The sequence below is a fragment of the Trifolium pratense genome, linkage group LG4 (genome assembly GCF_020283565.1).
Source record: "Trifolium pratense cultivar HEN17-A07 linkage group LG4, ARS_RC_1.1, whole genome shotgun sequence".
NCBI lineage: Eukaryota > Viridiplantae > Streptophyta > Magnoliopsida > Fabales > Fabaceae > Trifolium > Trifolium pratense.
The window spans coordinates 5,802,479-5,822,276 of NC_060062.1; the positions used below are offsets into that span (position 1 = coordinate 5,802,479).

The 19,798-nt window shown below is 31.8% G+C and overlaps 4 protein-coding genes across 7 annotated transcripts; 2 read left to right on the forward strand and 2 right to left on the reverse strand.

Moving 5' to 3' along the window:
* Nucleotides 1-3,801: 3,801 nt before the first annotated feature.
* LOC123921636 (probable serine/threonine-protein kinase DDB_G0281745) lies at nt 3,802-5,374 on the reverse strand. Its single transcript, XM_045974260.1, has 2 exons — nt 5,077-5,374; nt 3,802-4,231 (listed from the first exon to the last, which is right to left on the reverse strand). The coding sequence occupies exons 1-2, from the start codon at nt 5,299-5,301 to the stop codon at nt 4,055-4,057; spliced, it is 402 nt and encodes a 133-aa protein (XP_045830216.1). The 5' UTR covers nt 5,302-5,374; the 3' UTR covers nt 3,802-4,054.
* Nucleotides 5,375-7,707: 2,333 nt separating this feature from the next.
* Nucleotides 7,708-10,311, forward strand: LOC123921637. 4 transcript variants are annotated; one of them, XM_045974261.1, is made up of 5 exons: nt 7,708-7,899; nt 7,991-8,145; nt 8,771-8,816; nt 9,611-9,790; nt 9,918-10,311. In XM_045974261.1, the coding sequence occupies exons 1-5, from the start codon at nt 7,845-7,847 to the stop codon at nt 10,010-10,012; spliced, it is 531 nt and encodes a 176-aa protein (XP_045830217.1). In that variant the 5' UTR covers nt 7,708-7,844; the 3' UTR covers nt 10,013-10,311. The 4 variants fall into 4 exon arrangements, with proteins under 4 accessions (XP_045830217.1, XP_045830220.1, XP_045830221.1 ...); XM_045974264.1 differs by having other exon boundaries at nt 7,708-7,864; nt 7,989-8,145; XM_045974262.1 differs by having other exon boundaries at nt 7,710-7,899; nt 7,991-8,140; nt 8,775-8,816.
* A 4,598-nt stretch (nt 10,312-14,909) lies between these two features.
* On the forward strand, nt 14,910-17,883 carry LOC123921638 (mitochondrial arginine transporter BAC2-like). The gene is made up of 2 exons (XM_045974266.1): nt 14,910-15,685; nt 17,121-17,883. The coding sequence occupies exons 1-2, from the start codon at nt 15,452-15,454 to the stop codon at nt 17,796-17,798; spliced, it is 912 nt and encodes a 303-aa protein (XP_045830222.1). The 5' UTR covers nt 14,910-15,451; the 3' UTR covers nt 17,799-17,883.
* A 515-nt stretch (nt 17,884-18,398) lies between these two features.
* LOC123921639 (pyridoxal 5'-phosphate synthase-like subunit PDX1.2) lies at nt 18,399-19,667 on the reverse strand. Its single transcript, XM_045974267.1, has one exon. It carries the CDS (start codon nt 19,446-19,448, stop codon nt 18,585-18,587), a length of 864 nt encoding a protein of 287 aa, XP_045830223.1. The 5' UTR covers nt 19,449-19,667; the 3' UTR covers nt 18,399-18,584.
* Nucleotides 19,668-19,798: the final 131 nt, after the last annotated feature.

A 19,798-nucleotide genomic window follows, 5' to 3' on the forward strand; every position in this document is an offset into this window, starting at 1 on the left:
GTTAGATAATTTGTTAAATAATAATAATACACTGATTAGAGAAGAGAATTGATTGGTGGAATAATGAAAGCAAATATAATGTTAGTTCAGTAATTACGGCTCAATTGTTAGCGGCAAGAAAGTTAATATGCAGGGAGTTCGAACCTAGAATTCTTCACTTCTCCACACTTACAATTATATATATAACGGAACACCACACAAATCATCCTTCCAAGACCAGATAGAGGGAGCCCTTACGGTACACCATAATGTCATCAGCATCTGCAACTAGCTTTGATACCCCCTACTTAGAACATCTTCTGCCAGACATATTAAAAGAGGGAAAAGAGGGTCACCCTGCCTAACCCCTCTAGTGCAAGCAAATTAGCCTTGACGAGTGCCATTGATGGAAATTGAAAGAGTAGCTGACCTCAATATAGCCTCAATCCAATTACATAATATTTCATTAAAACCAGAGCCTTTAATCACTTTCAGAATAAAATCCCATTCTAGAGTATCAAAAGCTTTAGAAATGTCTATCTTTAGAGCTAAATTACCTCCAAAGGCTTTGTTGTGCAATAAATTGGCTGCTTCAGAGGCTAAACAAATACAATCCTTAATGTTCCTGCCTTGAATAAAACCCCGTTGCTCTTTCGACACAATTGAAGGCATGATTTTAGCAAGTCTGTCAGAAAGCACTTTAGAAATAATTATGAACTTAAAATTTGCAATAGAAATGGGTCTATACTGGTCACCGGATTCGGCATTGGGGAACTTTGGAATAAGCACCAAAGAATTTGCATCGAAATTTGGCCTAATCCAACCTGAAGTAAAAAATTCCATGACAGCATTGATAACATCTTTGAGTGAACAAACTTGGTTCCTTGTCCATCTGGAGATTGTTGAGATGAAACTTTTTCTTCTTTGACCTGGTGGTGAATTGGTGGTTATTGAGAAGAATTTTCAAGCTCAATTAAAAGTCTAGCTTCCGCGTCATCATTCTCTGCCATATTAACCCATGATTTATTCAAGAAATCCATATCTTGTTGAATTCTTTCAGAAACAGTTGTCTTTAATTTTTTATCATCCTCCTCGCCATTCATTTGAGTAGCATCCACAAACTCAGACACTTGCGAGCTGAGATCATCTCTGGCTGCATCGATGTTATCTACTTGTTCTATAATCAAATCATCTTCTTGTGATGCATCAGCAAAATTCTCGAGGGCAGCAAATTTATTTTGTGGCACTACAATTGGAGTTTGTTTAGTTCCACTGGGACCTACTACAGTTGGTATATTATGATACTAGAAGTTTGCAAAGACTGACCCCTTCTAGTGCGTACTCCTTTTGAACCTGAATCCTCAATATTCACAACATCTTTTGCTCCGTGCTAGACTGCTAGCACACAACCTGAGTTTCCTATATGACAAAAGAAATTGAGCTTTTCAAATGGTTTCTTGCAACACAAGGAATTATATAAAATCTAATAAAGAAGAAGCAAGAGAGAAAAAAATTGGACAAAATAAGCAGCATGTTTTTACCTTGGACAGCAAAGAATCATTTCGCTCTATATCATCTGCAAAGCTCTATTAACAGCAATATTCCAATCAACTTTACTAGGAATGTTATGGCTGCTTGGTATCAATGTTGGAGAAACTTGCTTATGAAACTTTACAATGGAAAAAGAAACCTGCAGTAAAAAGATGCATGGTTATTAATCATGAATCAAGGGTAAAAAGAAAAAAAGGAATCTCAGAATCAATACATACTTCACCATTTGGCCAACTATGAACTACATTACTGTTGAAGTCTTTTGTAAAATCAAACCAGAAATAGATCTTTTGTTCTTTATTACCTTGGCCACCAATAAACACATTTGTTAGCAAAATGTAGGGTTGTCCTGTTCTGCATTTTGGAAAGATAACTGTAAATTTCCAATCACAACAAATGTCACACTCACAAATATAAAACATTACAACCGAAAACTAAAAATAGAACCAGATAACAATTTTTTCAAATAAGAATAGAAAGTAACTGCGCCAGCTGAATCACTAGGAACCATCTTTACGTTCATGCTGAAGTGATCAAACAAGTATTATAAACCTTTGGACTGAAAGCTAAGTTAGTACCCCTTCAAAGTAGTTAGAAACATGCACAATGTAACAAATCTATAACTAAATATGGAAGCATGAACTTTGTTATACAATAACCTGTTGGTTGGTACTACTGAATTATTAAGTGTCATAATCAAAATTGTTTGATGCAGGGCATGTGCTGGTTAAGGCAAAAGATATACAGATTAAGATAGTTAACATTTTGTCAACAAAAAAAAAAAGATAGTTAACATTAGATCTCTTATCACAGATAGAATTAGTGTTATTAATTACTAAACTAAAGATAATAGTTGTAACTACTCTAATTTACCAATACTTTAGACATGGCTCATGAACATCATATTTCAGAATCTATGGGAGAAAATTAGTTGACTGACAGTATAATAAAGTAGAAGAATGGAATAAGTAATTCTTAATGCATTAAAAAAGATGATTTCATTAATTCTTAATTGCGAATGTGGAATTCCACTCTTCCTTCTCTGCCTTCATCATTTCTTCAGTTGTAATGAATCAAATGTAAGCATTGTTCTGTTAAAGGAGTTAAAATTAGAGTAGTTACATCCAACTTTAGCTCAATTAGGACATGGAACAGAATACTTTTGTTCAAGTATTTTTACAATGTAATGGGAAAAACATAAACTTACATATATTCTGTAAGAAAGAAGACAGTTTTTCTTTTAGAAAAATGAAATGCATTTTTTTTTGGTACAAGAAATACATTTTATTTTAAATAATTCAAATAATAATAAAACTTAGTCTTGTCTTATTTCATTTCAAAGTTATTGTATCTCCAAGTTTATTTCTTTCATCTCTCTGTCAATTCAATCAAAGTCTTGAATACAGGTTGCTTCACACAGTTACATCTCAAGTAATTAAGGAGGAACTAATTTAATCAATAAACCAACTAGGGGTGATCGCGGTGCGGTTTGGTTCGGTTTTGAGCATAAAAGTCATCCTAACCGCGAGATAAAAATGCATGCGGTTCGGTTTGGTTCGGTTGATTTTTAAAAAGTCATCCAAACCAAACCAAACCAATGCGGTTTGGATCGATTCGGTTGGTGCGGTTTAAAACATAATGATTGTACCGAACAATTTTAAGCATAAAAAAAAATAAATAATTGAAGTTCCAAAATAACATTGTAGTACCAACAAAAATTATTTATCCAAAATAACATTATAGTAACTTACAATTTTAAATATATAAAAAAATTGAATTTTCAAAATAACAACACGGTACCGATAAAATTTGTTTATTTAAAATAACATTACAACACCAAAATAAAATTTCAGTACAAAAAATAAAAACAACTTGAAGTTCGATTAATTTGGTCGACTGACTTGGTAATTGGGCATGTATATTGGAATATAAATATATTTTCTTTTACGATATTGGAATATAAATATATAATAGTAACTTAATGCGGTTTTTGCGGTTATCCGCGGTTTTTGCGGTTCAGTAAGAAAGCCATCCAAATACATCCAAACCAAATGCGGTTTTTGCGGTTTTCAGTTTGGTTTGGTTCGATTTGCGGTTTTACTTTTGGATTGGTTCGGATACGATCACCCCTAAAACCAACTGATTTAACCACTTACATGAATTGATATAACCAGCTGATCAGGAATACTCATATACTCACTCAACATCAAAGTTGCATCTTGAAACTATAAATTAAGGACCATCAAACTGATGGTATAATTGTGAAAAAGATTGATCAAGTAGCCGTATAATACCCTGACCAAACAATCAGTAATAGGTGAACAAATTGTCTTATTGGGGGGTAAATTAAACTAATGGTATACAGTGCAAGTGGCTGGCGGGTAGGAAAATTGAAGAAAGCTTAAACTTCACTTATGATTCATATAATATGCCCTTACATTACATTACATTAAATTCAGCAAGCAGCACTACCCTAGTGACATATCAAGATAACTGCAAAATTCAAGACAAGTCTTTTACTACGCTATTCCTGCTGATTAGGATCTTCCTCTTCCTCTCCCTCTTGCTCTCTCTGTTCTTCCTCTTCTTCCTCCTCTTGAAGAGGATCATCTGCAGGCATTGGAGGCGGCAAAGGTGTCTTCATCGGACTAAATTGAGGGAATATATCTGGTCTTCGCCCTGGCTTAGGTTTTTCCCACTCCTGTCAGTATACATAATAAAAAATCCATCAGCCAGTGTATTTGAAGGAAAAGAACTAAACAGAACGTAACATCACCCCCAACCCAATTTAAATATTACAATCAGAGCCACTAGATTGGGGACAAATTTACAGAAATGGTAGTGCGGTTAATTGTACAGACTATTAGGCCAGAATCAATCATCAAAGGTGAAAGAGGAAGCAATTCATCTTTTGCTTTGAAATATGCACAACGAAATCGTATAAACTATCAAAATAGCCTTAACTTACCAAAACACAAAATCTCTTAACAAATAAACCAACAAATTCTAACATTCAAACAGATAGAGGCGCCTATAAAAAAGATACTCCGAAGGCTCCAGGATCGAGGGCCGAAGAAGACCCTGGCCAATCCACGTGGCCTGCTTGACGAGACATCATAAATTGTTATCCTTTCCCTCCCTAAAAAACCCTTCCCTTCTATATTTTCTTACACAAAACCTAACGATTTTATCAAAGACAAAATTCTCTTCTATACAAATCACACCAGAATAACTCAACATTCTTTTTTGCTGTGAAAAAATATTCATCATGTACTTCAACTCAACTCTGCATAAGAGAATAAAAACAACAAAAACCAAAAAAAAAAAAATTCAAACATCTTAACTGCAAACACACAAAACTCATCAGAAAAATTGTTTCTTCAACATAAAAATAAATAAAATGATAATATTAAATTTCATCATCACAATAATCTAATTGCATCTAACGATAGCATATTCAATTAAACTACTGAAAATAAAAATTGACCAACTTTATTTATCCCTATAATAAAATTGAAATTGAAAAGAAGATATGGAAAATCTTACGACTGGGAAATCGATAGGGGAACGGCGAGTTAACTTCTCTCCTTCAGGAGCCATACGAACAACATGCCTCGAAAAACGACGAAGCGGAGAAAAAGAGACGATAACGGGTGGTAATCGACAGTTACAAGAGAAATTGGAAGAAGAAGAAGAAGGAAGATTAGGTTTAAGAGAAGAAGAAAGAGGAGTGAGAGTGGGATTTAGGGTGAAGAAGGAAGCCATGGCCATTTTCTTGCTGCGACCCAATCTTAATCCCTACCTTTCGTTATTCTCCTCTTTCTTATGAAATTGCCCTCTAAAATAAGAGTAATAAATAATAAATAAAGGGATAATATTTTTTACATGTTTATTTTTTATTTTTGACAAATTTTATTTTTTTTAATATTTACTACTTGTTTATCTTACAATTTTTTGTTGTATAGATTTATCTTATAATTTTTTTTTTGTCAAATAAATAATATAGTTAAGTTTAATGAATGAAAAATGCAATAATAAATTTTATGCTTAATTACACTTTTTGTCTCTTATATTTATTTTAGGTTTTAAGTTTGTCTTTATCCTTTAAAAGTTTCGTATTGATCCCTTATATTATTTTCTTTAAGTTTTAAGTTAAGTTTGGCCCCAGTCATGTTTTATGTCATTTTCTTTTAATTAAAAAAATAAAATTAAAACATAAAGGACCAACTTGATAGCTAAAATAAAACATAAGGGACTAACTTGAAACATAAAACAAACATAAGAAACCAACTTGAAACCTAAAATTTGACGGAAGGACTAACTAATGCAACGAAAGAAAAGATAAGGGACCAATATGAAAGTTTTAAAATATAAAGGATTAACTTAAAACTTAAAATAAAGATAAGGGACCAAAAGTATAATTACGAGAAAAAATTACATTGAGAAAATGTGACATATACTATGAGGCTAAACTAACTTTACTCCTTTTTGCACTCAATATAGTTAAATAGTAAGTTTTTATCATTTCTTGAATTTTGTTTTTGGTTTCTATAAAAAATTTCAATAATTTTTAGTTCTCAAATATTTTCTATCACGATTTTTTGTCCATATTTTTAATCAAATTCTTTTATATTTTCATATTTTTTAATCGTTTTTTGTTTTCATGTTTATAAATTTTTAATATAAAATAAATTATTTATAAATTTTTATGTAAAAAAAATTAAAGATTTTATTTTAATTTATTTTTTGTTAACAAAATTAAGTCGGTCATGTGAAGAAAAAAAATTAAGATGGAACTAAACATTTTGTTGGGTTAAGAACTTAAGACTAAAATTATTTTTTTTAGTTTAAAATAAACAAACAAATTTAAGTCGGTCATGTGGGAAAAAAAAAACGCAAGTATATTTTTTAATAAAAAAACACACAAAAGGATTTTCAAAATAAAAAACAAGGTGAAAAATAGTAGTTAGCTCCTACCAAAACAAAACAAAAGGTCGGTAGTGGTAACTTGGTAAGTGGTGGCTTCAAAAAAAAAACTTGGTAAGTGGTCAAATAAATAGTCCACCGCCTCAAATCTCAATTCATAAATATAAAATTGAAAAAAGAAAATGTAATACTCGGGCAAACTCCGGACTTTTTCACTTGTGCGTGTAGATTTATGATAGATTTGTCATTTCAATTTTGTGTCAAATAAAATCTTATAATTAGGGATGAAGCCGGTAGATATTAATTAGATTCATAGAATGTTTAATATATTTAGTCTAAAAATTATATCAAATACATCAATCATTCCATGAATCTAAAAAGTAAAAAAAAAATTATACAGTAATAAATTAGTTACTACTACATTAATAAGATATGAATATATTGGAAATTATGTAATCTACTTTTTATAAGTATAAAGCTAGAATGTTATTTTCAATGCAAAAATTATTTCTTCTGGTATCGTTAACTAGTGTTCCGGAAACAATAGTTAGCATGACGCATGATTTATGCCTCAATTAAAATGAAAGATATTATTTTGACACTTTTCATTTTTTTTTTTTTCACCATCTGGTTCTTAGAAGAAGTGGGTCCTAATAATCTAAAACTCGGAGCGAGTTCTAACAACAAGTGGTTCCGGTTTCTTCCATATTTTTTAATATACATATAGATGATACATGATAAGAAAATGTCGAGAAGCACTACATATAAGGATTCACAAAAAGATGACTTGTTTTCAATACAGTAGTTATGTATTACTTACATAACCCTAACAATGTCTACAATATATAGGTAAGAGGACAAATAACATATATAACATATTAAAAATTAATATTTGGAATGACAATTATTAATTATATTTAAAACATATAAAATAGGAAAAATAAGATTAAATTAAACTAATAAGTAGTATTAAAAAAATGGATTAATCGCATATTTGCTTCATGTATTTATTTTATATTTTAATTTAGTCTCTTATGTTTTTAAAGTTTTAAGTTGGTTATTTTAATCAAATTTAGGAAGTAATTAAGGAAGTTAAAAAATTATGGAGATTGAAAGGAAAAGACAGACTTAATATCTATGTGAAAATCACTTATTTAGATTGAAAGGAAGTTAAAAAAATGTTGAATTAATTGCTTAAAAAAAAAAGTGGGAATTAATTAAAGAGGAACTAAGAAGATGAATGGATTTAGTAAACGAAAAAGAAAAAAAAAAGTGACAAAACTTGGCGGGTTAAGTAGCAGTTTAGGCGGCTAAATGTATTTCACAACCCTAACGTCTCTTTTCCTTTCCTCTCTGAACTGAACCGCCGCAGCAGCTACCTGACGGCGATGTCTGGCGTCTCGGATTCCAGCCACCTCGCGCTCCGCAAAGACCACGATTCAGGTACGAACCACCGTAAACCAGAGCACCATACGCAGCACCACAACATCTAATTTTTTACAATTAATAATTTCTTGTTTGATTTGATTATTAGTTGAGAAGGATTTTGCGAAATTGAAAGATTTAGTAGGAGAAGAAGAACACATCACTGATGATTCTGTTCCTAAAGTCGAGAATGAGAACGATTTTTCGAAATTGAAAGATTCAGTTGGAGAAGAAGACAACACTGATTCCAATCCAAAAGGTATAAACCCTAAGACTTTTCTGTGTGGTTGTTCTTAGTTATTATTCCTCCTTTTCAGGAACAAACAAGTTAGTTATTGTTTGTGTTTAATTTTAATTAATTTTACATGATTCTTGTGAGACTAGATTATCTATCTATCTATATATATATATATATATATATATATATATATATATATATATATATATATATATATATATATATAACTTATGCTTTGTTGGTTAGAATCGGAAAACAATGATAACAAATCATTTGATTAGATTTGAGTGTAATTCTGTTTTATCATATGTATTTTCGAGGCTACAAGTAGACCCTTCTTGCATGTGGCATGCCATGGTTAGGAGCTTGGGGCACACCTTTTACTTTGTTGGTTAGAATAGAAGCCTCTGGAAATGAACTATTTACATGTAAAATTCTATGAAAAAATGAATTTAATTATCTTATATCTAGTCCTAAAGTTGAACTTGTCATTATTTGTGTGTCTCCAATTCCAGCCCCCTGGCCCTTCGCAAAGACCACGATTCATCCTTTCTTTCTTTCTTTCTTTCTTTCTTATATAACTTGTTTGTTTGTTTGTTTTGTTCTTTTTGTTCCGGTTCCAACGGATTTCTTTGTTTGTTTGCGAAATTGAAAGATTCAGCAGGAGAAGAAGACAACACTGATTCTGATCCTGAAGGTACAGATCCTAAATCATATTTTAATTAATATAAATGGGGTTGCTAATTTACACCCACTTAAAAACATTAAGGTGTAAATTATCAATGCGCACCTTTTCATTTTGGACAAACATATCATTCTTCCATTATTTTAAGTATGTTTAAAATAAGGGGTAATTTTGTAGTTTTATAGAAAAAAACCATGAAACAATTTTAACTTTCCTTAAAATTTTCAGTGTTTTACCATTTGCATAGTTTCTCTTTTTTAAAACCTGTTTCATCATCTTTTTCTTACAAGCTTTGTTTTGTTAGTTATATATGTATAAAAAACAAACATCGAAGCAGGCAAGCAGCATTTATAAATCCACTGAAGCTTGTTTTCTTATTTTCTTGTCTTTACATGAATTAAAAATAATCTAGAGCATGTATAAGAAATTAAAATAAGTTGAATAAAAGTGTAGTTCACACTTTAGTTAAGCCATGAACTTGAATAAAGTTTTTCTTTTTGGTAGATGAATATTCAGGTTTATAACCACAAATAGCATTGGCTTGGCTTACTTAAATTAGAAAAATAGTTTTTTTTTTTTAAAAAAAAAATAAAGATGAATTTGGATTGTATATGTTTTCCCAAGTTGTCCTTTTTTTTTATTTCCTAGGTTGTTTATTTAGGTTGCACACACACACACACACACACACACACACACACACACACACACACACACACATATATATATATATATATATATATATATATATATATATATATATATATATATATCTTGGCTGGCTGTGCTTAATGCTTTCCTTGTTCTAGCTCTTTCACCGCCAAAACCTATGAAGGAGCTTGTGCCCACTTTTCCCTGTCTTGCTGATCTAACCCGGGAAGAATACGATGATATGTTTCCCTGTCTTGCTGATGTCTACCCAGCACATGAACAGTGGGCGGATTCAGAGTCTTCAGGTGAAGATCCGAACACTGATTCCGATCCTAAAGGTACAAACCGTAAATCATATTTTAATTAATTTATTGTTTTCTTTCTTATATATCTTGGCTGGTTTGTTTCATTCTTGTTTGGTCCTGTTCTAATGGATTTCTTGTTTGTTTTTCTTTTGATTATTAGTTGAGAATGAGAAGGATTTTGCGAAATCAAAAGATTCAGTAGGAGAAGAACACAACACTGATTCCAATCCTAAAGCTACAATCCCTAAATCATAGTATTTTAATTAATATATATCTTGGCTGGTTGTGCTTAATGCTGGTCTTGGGAAGTTGTCATCTTAGCCTAGTGGGATGGATGATACATTAGCCTTTTCCGTGTGGTTGTTCTTAGTTAGTATTCATCCTCCTCCTTTTCAGAAACAAACAAGTTAGTTATTGTTTGTGTCTAATTTTAATTAATTTTACATGTTTCTTGTGATACTATCTATCTATCTTTATACCTTATGCTTTGTTGGTTAGAACCAACTGATACTCTTCAACAATTCTATTCTAATGCTCTTGCCAAATTTGATTCATACTTTTCTAGAAAATGAGGACTATTTCATTCATTCATAATAATAACTTACCAATTGTTATTTTGTTTTATCATATTTATTTTCGAGGCTGAAATGGTTGGTTGGGGGAGTATGGTCGATGCTTTAGCTACATGTAGACCCTTCTTGCTGCATGTGGCATAGTGAGGAGAATCCCATACTTATTGATGGTTTCCCTAGAAGTAAGAAAAGAAAAAAGTGACAGAACTTGGGCGGGTTAAGTAGCAGTTTAGGCGCCTAAGTGTATTTTGCTTTAATTCAATTCATTCATTCATTTCACTAACCGTCTCTTTTCCTTTCCTCTCTGAACCGAACCACTGTAAACCATAGCATGATACGCAGCAGCACAACATCTAATTTTTTACAATTAATAATTGAAATGTTTGATTTGATTATTAGTTGAGAAGGATTTTGTGAAATTGAAAGATTTAGTAGGAGAAGAACACAACACTGATGATTCCGATCCAAAAGTCAAGAATGAGAAGGATTTTTCGAAACCCACAAGAATTGGATAAAATTTTCTGCGACAGCCCCAATCCTGTTGTTAACTTACTGAAATATTGAGTGGGAAGATACATACTTTTCTGGAAAATTGGGACTATTTGATTCATTCATAATAGTAACTTACCAATTGTTGCTAGAATTGGAAAACAATGATAACAACTCATTTGATTAGATTTGAGTGTCATTTTGTTTTATCATATGTATTTGGTAAAATGAATGAGGAATTATCAAATTTTTTAATTTATTCTTAATATGTTGGTTTTATTATTATTATTATTATTATTATTATTATTATTATTTTGTGTCTAATGCTTTTGAGAGGAATTTTTACTTAGGCACAACACTAAATAAGTTAACACATGTTGTGCACATGCACATAAATTCAAAAAATTTAAAGATAAAAGATAAAATGATGAGTTAATGTTAAGTGATGTGATTAAATTGTATAATCATTATTTTTTTTTCTCATTTGTGTGTGTGCCCATAAAATGATGAGTTGACATATCTTTGCGCACTTCGAAAATCTCGAATTTGAATTTTTTCATCCTTTCTTTGAAATACTCATGAACATCATAGATCTTAGAACACCGATCAATTGTTGTGTAAGTGTTATAGTATTTTTGAAGGATTCTTTGTACCTCTCTTGTGTCTTTAGGCCATGTTTCAGGTTCATTATATCCTTGACCTTCCAAATTGGGAGCATAGAGAATTAAACAAACATCAACATCACATAGAATGGAATTTTCATTCACTTTTTTCAGTAATCCATTCTTTCTCTTTTCAAATGTTATCTTTCTTGATTTCTCCTTTTAAATGAGTTTCATAGATATTCTTCCACGGTCCATTTCTGTAAACAAAACATAGCATCATGCCTTCATAACATGTTATTACGTATATCTAGACAAATAACACAATTTTAGTTAACTAAAATTGAAAGGAAAAAAAAAAATGTAGCAAGCAACGAGACAAATAAAAGGTAAAAATAATTACTCTAATACAGAGAATGTACATAAAATCACATGGAAGCAAGATAAATGGTATGTTTTTTTAATAAATTAAAAACATCTAGACATCAAAAATTGGATAGACATCTAAATTAAGTTTGCACACACACGCTCTCATCTTATAGCTATATCTCATATTAATATAGATAGAAAAAAAAAATGTACATGAGGGCTATATCTTACCCCAAAAGTAGTCAAAATAAGTAATACAAGACGATCATTCTACAAAAGAAATTCACAAAAAATTCTAACTATCGATTTGCCAAAACTACACAAAAAATATCAAAAACTACTATAGTTCGTATATAACTTTTTTTGTTTGTTTAAGGTTTTGTATATAACTTTTTTTTGGTACATAGGTTTTGTATATAACTTTATCAAGTGCAATTCACATCACTAACGATTGCACTCTATGAAGCTTCGATACGTGACACGATACCAATACGATACGACACTGATATGGGAAAATTCTCAAAATTCGCGATACGATAGGCCCCGATACGTTATTTAAAAATTAAATTTAAAATTAAATATTTTTTTGTGTTAAAAAATTAAATATATATATAAATGCACAATATATAAACATAACGAGCAAACAAGTAACAATTACATATCTAAAGTTAAGTACTACCAAAAAAATGGGTGGGATGGGTAGCTCAACTGGTTAAGCTTAGCTAGTTGAGTTAAGGGTTTAGGAGTTGGAGATCTAGTTCAAGTCCTGACAAAGGAGAAAAATTAACATAACAATATAATATACTAACAATTTTCTTATAAAAAAAAACGTACTACCCAAAAAACACATAGTTTGTAACATCATACTCTAACATCCACTACTTAAGAGGAAATACGAATTGTATCAGTCTCCTTTCTTATGTTTCCATTATCAAAGAGCATTAATTGTCCGATACTTTTTTGATACGCGTATCAGACAAGTATCGATTATATTTTTTTTAAAAAAAATATTAATTTCCGATACTTCTCCTATACGTGTATCGGAAAGTATCAGTATCAAATACATATCGGACACGATACTTCGCCATTTTTGGAGTATCGGGTCTTCACATATTGCACCATCTCTAATTACCTCTTAACCAATATAAACCTACAACAAAAACAACTGAAAACCAAAATTAAATTATTAAGGTAAATAAGAAAATAAAAGAAAACTAACTTGTTTATATTCTTCTTTTGGCTGTGTTTCTGGACTTTTCTCACCCACTTGTCGTAAACTTCCTCCAAATATGAATTTTGTGATGTGATTTTCCACGCTATGTATTTTTTAACTGATTATTTAATATTATATTCCTTCCAAAAAAAATAATTTTATATAAATATCTTAATAAATATTTGTTTTTTTAAAAAATAGATTTGATGATGTAATTTATTAATCCAATAATAAAATCAACTTATACATATTTGGATTAAATTATTTTTGTTTTTATGCAAACAACTTATACAATATAAATTAGGTTTTATACTATTTTGTAAGTTCACAAGTGAATATTGTATTTTTATAAGTTATTTTATCATAAATAATTACCTTGAGAAACTTATAATAATATATAAAAATTGCATAAACTAAAAAATAAGCTAATTCAACTGGTGATTAATTTCGGTACTTATTATGAACGACCTGGATTGTTATACCAAGATTTAACTTCTCTATACTGCTCTTACTTGCACAAGTTCGCAGTTCTAGTTTGCATGGTGCCATGGTGGTGATGTCACACTGCCAAACAAAAATGTAACTTGCAACATTTTTCCTTAAAAAAATCTACCCAACATGACACAAACAAACAAAGGTTTCTGCAAACAACTCATGTTCCTCCAACCCTCAAACTTTTTTTTTTTCCTTTATAATAATTCCATCACAAACCGCACTAAGTTGCCTCATTCACAGTTACACGTCTCTTGCTTACGTGGAACAATGAAACGGTTAAACCAAATTTATTTGGAAGCAACCCAAGAATTTCAAAACATTGGTGAACACTAGGCAGGAACCAAACTCCATTGGGACAACCATGATTGAGAGCCCATTCCACATGTTCACCATGTATTGGTAACATGATTCAATTGATTGGTTATTGTCCTTTTCAAGAAAAGGATTCTCTGTATTGATTATGTCACTAGGTTATAATATGGACCGTCAAATATAAATCATCAACAAGTATAAGATAGGGTCATGTTAACTTGTGCCCGGCACATGTTAAGCTACCTAAAAATAGAAATATAACATTTAATGATACAAAGAATTTAATGTTTAGATAATTGAATACACCACAAGTTCAATTTTTCCATATTTATCTTCTTAACATGTGCCCTTAAGGGCACAAGTTAACATTCTCCATAGAAAAATGCTAAATAGTGCCCCTGAGACACTGGTTAAGGAAACAAAAATGGTAATTTGATATTGGAATTGGTGTAGTAAACTCCTCAAAAATTAAAAAAAAAATGTTATTTTCTATTTAAAACTTTCTTTTTTTTGGCTTCCTTAACCGATGTCCCCGAGACACCGGTTAACATGACATTTCTTAATAAATGTGAAAATATTTTTTTGCTTATATTATGACATGGAGGGAGTATGTATATAAGATATTTGCCATGTGACATGTGTATTCAAATATTCATTTTTGAGGTATGCTGACAACCCACTCTTCTCTTTCAACTAGATCCAACTAAATCATGTAACCCAACATAAATTTAGTACTCATTTGAAATCCAACCAATTAGAAAAAGTGTGTTGCTAGCATAATTCTCCACTTTTGTCATCAATATAGCGAAATGGATTTCCTGCTTTAACTCACGGTCATAGACCATCAGACCTAAATCGATATAGGAATCATTTAACTGTGTACTCCCTCTAATCATATATATAAGAGAAAATTTATATTTTAGATTCATTAAAAATCTAATGTATATAGACCATATTATGAATTAAATACATTAAATTATTAATGAATTTAAAAGGTGAACTTTCTCTCATCGGATGAATGAAGTAAATAATCGGAATCATTGGATCTGAAATTAACTGCCGAAATCAATAACTATGGCAAACTTTGTTATATTCCTACTGCAGTCCCTATGTGAAACTCTTCCACACATGTGTCTAAATCAATATATCATCATCAAAATAAAAGTGTGATTGGTTAAATGTGTGCTTCTCTTCTTTTTTTTTGTGCTTCTCTTTTCTATTGTACAACAAAAATAGCAAAAACAAAATAGCCACCCGTGCCTTTTGTTTTTTTCCCTTTATATAATCACAAAGGGTTAGGATTGAAACTTTTTCATCTTTCCTTTTTTCTCTCCAAATCATATATGATAACATAAAAAATGGTCAAATTTTTCTTATGAACAATTCATGTATATAGGAACGTAAAGGAATTGTTTTCTGTTTTGGGTTTGTCAAATTAAGCAAAAAGTTTCAATCTTTTGATAGAAAAAAACTAAAGAAAAATCATTTATTTATTTATTCTATTTGAAAAATTTGTAAAAAGTGCTCATAATTGAAATCTCTATAAAGATACAATTTTTATAGATATTTTTAGTGATAACATTGTTTGGAAATCACAAAATCAAAAGGGTGATTTGTTTTTGAGGAATGAGAGCAAGAAAGAATGGATTTCTGGCCAGAGTTTCTTGCAAGTAGTTCAGGTAGAGAATTTGTTGCAGGTGGATTTGGAGGAACTGCTGGTGTAATTTCTGGTTACCCTTTGGATACCCTTAGAATCAGACAACAGAGTGGTCACAATGGTTCTGCTTTTAGCATCCTTAGAAATATGGTTTCTAAAGGAGGATTTGCTTCTTTGTACCGTGGAATGGGTGCACCATTGGCATCAGTTACTTTTCAGGTAAATTTTCTTCTTTTTTTTTTGTTGTTGTGAATTTAGATGATATAAAACTATATGATAAGATCTTTGGATCTAACAATATCTTATGTCATTTTGCTCTTTCTTGTTGTCTATTGAGTTTAGATGCATCATCATTCATACACATCATCACAAATTGCAGTGGGATTCATGTGAATCAGATAATAATTCATTTTTAGATATGGTTTTTATTTTGTGTCTTATTAACATGATGTTGTATTGTATGTGTGGATTATTTCACAAAACATCCTTAATCTTCTTGCCATCTTTTTCATGATCTTGATTTCATAATGATTCTAAAATGTTTGTTTGAATATCTGATAGATAGAATTTGAAAAAGATAAACAAAATCAGGGGTGATAGAGAGGATTTGGTTGTGATTGTGGGGAATAAATTATTCTGTATTGGTACTTTTTTTATTTGGAATATACTTAATGATGGGAGTGTTTAATTCCTTTGTGAATATGATTACTTTTTAATGATATTTAACAATATTGAAAACGCATTTTGCCTTTGTCTTTTGAATTGTTTAGATAAAGGATTAGGATTAGATTAATTAATTAAGATTAGGATTACTGACTCGTTGACACCTTTTTCCAACTCAAGCAATATTAAATATTTTCAAATGGGCCAGGTGGGATGCATCTGAATCCCATTTACTGCTAAAATGTGGAAACAGTTAGATTTCAGAAAGTTTTGATCAGTGTTACATGGGCCTATCTATGTCATGTGATTCAATGTCTCATGATGAGGTCACTGTGCAGAATTATAATTAATTGCACTCTTAATTGAGGTCATTCAAAGATTTTATAAAGTTTTGGTCACTTATTTGTGAATGTGACACCAAAATTTGTGACTCTAGCCAACAGAGAATTTTTATAATTTCTCATGATGGCAAATCAATGAGATCATTAGATGCATCAAAACATTTTTTGTTCACCCACCTACCAATACAATGACATGAACAGAGTATATTCTGGCTATGGTGGGGAAGAAAGAAAACACAACTGCACAAGACACCAAAAGTTTGTGGGTGCCATAATGCCAGAAATGAATTTCCTGCTCGGAGTTACAGTTTTAGACCGTCCGATCTAAATCGACGGATAAAATCATTTGACTGTGTGAATAATTTTGATTGTTCGATCTAAAATCAATGACCGAGATTAATAACTTTGGTAAACCTTGTTATTCTGCTACCGCAGCAAATCCAGGTCCTATAATGCCATTGGGCCATGAATAAGCCATAAGGCATTCGAGGATATTGAAACATTAAACATCAAAGAAATTTAAATTTTTACTGTAACATTGTTTTATTTTATCCTTAATCCATACCAGTATTATTCATTCCTTCATGTCAGATGTTAAAGTACAAGTAAAGTTCATTGTCTTTAATTGTTTTTTCGCTTTTCGGTGGCAGAATGCTGTGGTTTTTCAAACATATGCAGTTCTTTCAAGGGCATGTGACTCATCAGATTCTGCTAAAGACCCTCCATCCTACAAGAGTGTTGCATTAGGTGGAATGGGCACAGGGGGTCTTCAAAGTTTATTGCTTTCCCCTGTGGAGCTGATTAAAATTCGACTTCAACTGCAAAACACAAACCAGTCAAAAGAATCAGGAATAAGTCCTTCAAAAGTAGTTAAAAATATATGGAGAAAAGAGGGTTTGCGCGGCATATATCGAGGACTTGGTATCACTGTAATGAGGGATGTACCTTCTCATGGAGTTTACTTCTGGACATATGAATACATGAGGGAACAATTGCATCCAGGTTGCAGAAAAGATGGTCAAGAAAGTTTGAATACTATGTTGGTGTCTGGAGGATTAGCAGGGGTAGCGAGTTGGGTTTGTTGCTACCCTATTGATGTTGTAAAGACAAGGCTACAAGCTCAAACACCGTCTTCGTTAAAATACAACGGTGTTTTTGACTGTATCGTAAAAAGCGTCAAAGAAGAAGGATACCTTGTGTTGTGGCGTGGTTTAGGAACTGCAGTCTCCAGAGCATTTGTTGTGAATGGTGCTGTATTTGCTGCTTATGAATTTACACTGAGGTTTCTGTTTAACAATGAAAACGTTCAAATTCAGGAAACAATTTAGGATAGCAGGTGAACTCAAAACAATCAAAATTCAGATGTTATATTCAATATAAAACATTTTATATTCATACACAATATAATTGCCAGATCCTACTTCTATTAGCTGACTGTGATGCTTTAGGAAAAAATTCCAATGAATCCATGTTACCTCTAAACTCACCATTGCTACATGTCTGACAAACATCTTATATTTGATACTTGTTACTTAATGCCAAATATTTGTGCTCTTTACATGCATTGAGTATACACATTCCTCATGCAGTATAAGACGACCAACTGAAAGCAAGGTAACCAAGAAAGCTAGAAATTTTCAGCACCAAATGGTTCTACCAAATCCTTTTCATATTGCCTGAGAAGCTTGTATATGTAGCAAAGGACTTATAAAACAATTTGGCAATCATGAACTGAAAATTAACAAAACTCATCAAAAGGAACCTTCAATTTCTAATCTCACAACAAAAAACCAATTGAACTAGAAAATTTTGACCAAACCATATAACAAAACTCACAAAAAGAAACCATTTCACTCTTAATTTCCACACACACAAGACCAATTTAAGTAAGCAATTCAAAGCAACCCAGATGCAAGACAATGCCAATATTCAGAAGAAGAAAAAGACTCATATTATATCATTCGCTTAATTACATACAAAATCCTCATTGATACAAAAACATTAATGCTATTATTCTTATTGTACAATAATGATGATAATAATAACACAACAGAGTAACAATAAAATATAACAATGTTACCAAAAAAGCTTAAACTTTTTCAGCACAAAATGACTCATTCATTCTCAATCCTATCACCACCAAGATTAAGACCCATCATAGTTTCAACCAAAACATGAGGATCATTATAATTCCTAACAGCTTGAACAATACCTTTAACACGTTTAAAACAATCTTCATAACCAAAAACTTCTGATCCCACAAACACACCATGACAACCCAATTGCATCATCAAAGCTGCGTCGGCGGGTGTCACAATCCCGCCGGCAGCAAAATGCACAACAGGAAGTCTACCCATTTGTTTCGTTTGTGCAACAAGATCATAAGGCGCTTCAATTTTCTTCGCAAAAGTGAAAACTTCATCCTCATCCATATTACTAAGAACCCTCAATTCTTTCATCAAACACCTTACGTGCGTCACGGTTTCTGAAACATTACCTAAATTTGTTAACTCTCCTTGAATCCTTATCATTGCTGCACCTTCTCTAATTCTACGAAGCGCTTCGCCGAGGTCGCGGGCCCCACTAATGAACGGTGTTCGGAAATTATGTTTGTTGATGAAATTCTGATCGTCGGCGGGAGAAAGAGATTCGTTTTCGTCGATGTAATCGACGCCGACGGCTTCGAGGATTTGTGCTTCAACGAAATGGCCGATTCTAGCGGGTGAGATGACGGGAATTGAAACGGTTTGTTTGATGGATTTGATTAAGGAAGGATCAGTCATGCGTGATTGGTCGGAAACTATGACGGCGCAGGCACCGGCTTGTTCGGCGATTTTGGCTTGACGGAGATTGGTGACATGGAGAATTGCACCGCCGCGGAGGGTTTGTGCGAGGGCTAATTTGAATGAGTATGGGTTTTGGATTGGATCGGTGATTACGGTGGTGTTGTAGACTGTGACGGTGGTGTCTTGTGCCATTGAGATCAAGGTGTTTGTGAAAATGCGTAGGTGAAAAATGAAAGTGTTTGTTGAAATGCGTAGGTGAAGAGAGAATTGAGGTGAGTAAGTAAAAGATTGGGGAGAGAAGGATCTAGAAGAACTTTGAGAGTGGGTTCTGGAAAATTCGAATAATGAGTTGGTCGATGAGAGAGAGATGAGTCAAACTGTCAAATAGTATGTAAATGTTCGATTCTGTTGGTCATGGAATATTCTGCAAATTGGATCATCTCATTTCATTTATTTTTTAAAATCTAAATCTCTTTTCATCCAACCGGTTGGTTCAGTGATAATCGATGCCGAGTTTAATAGAGAAGACCACAATTCAATTT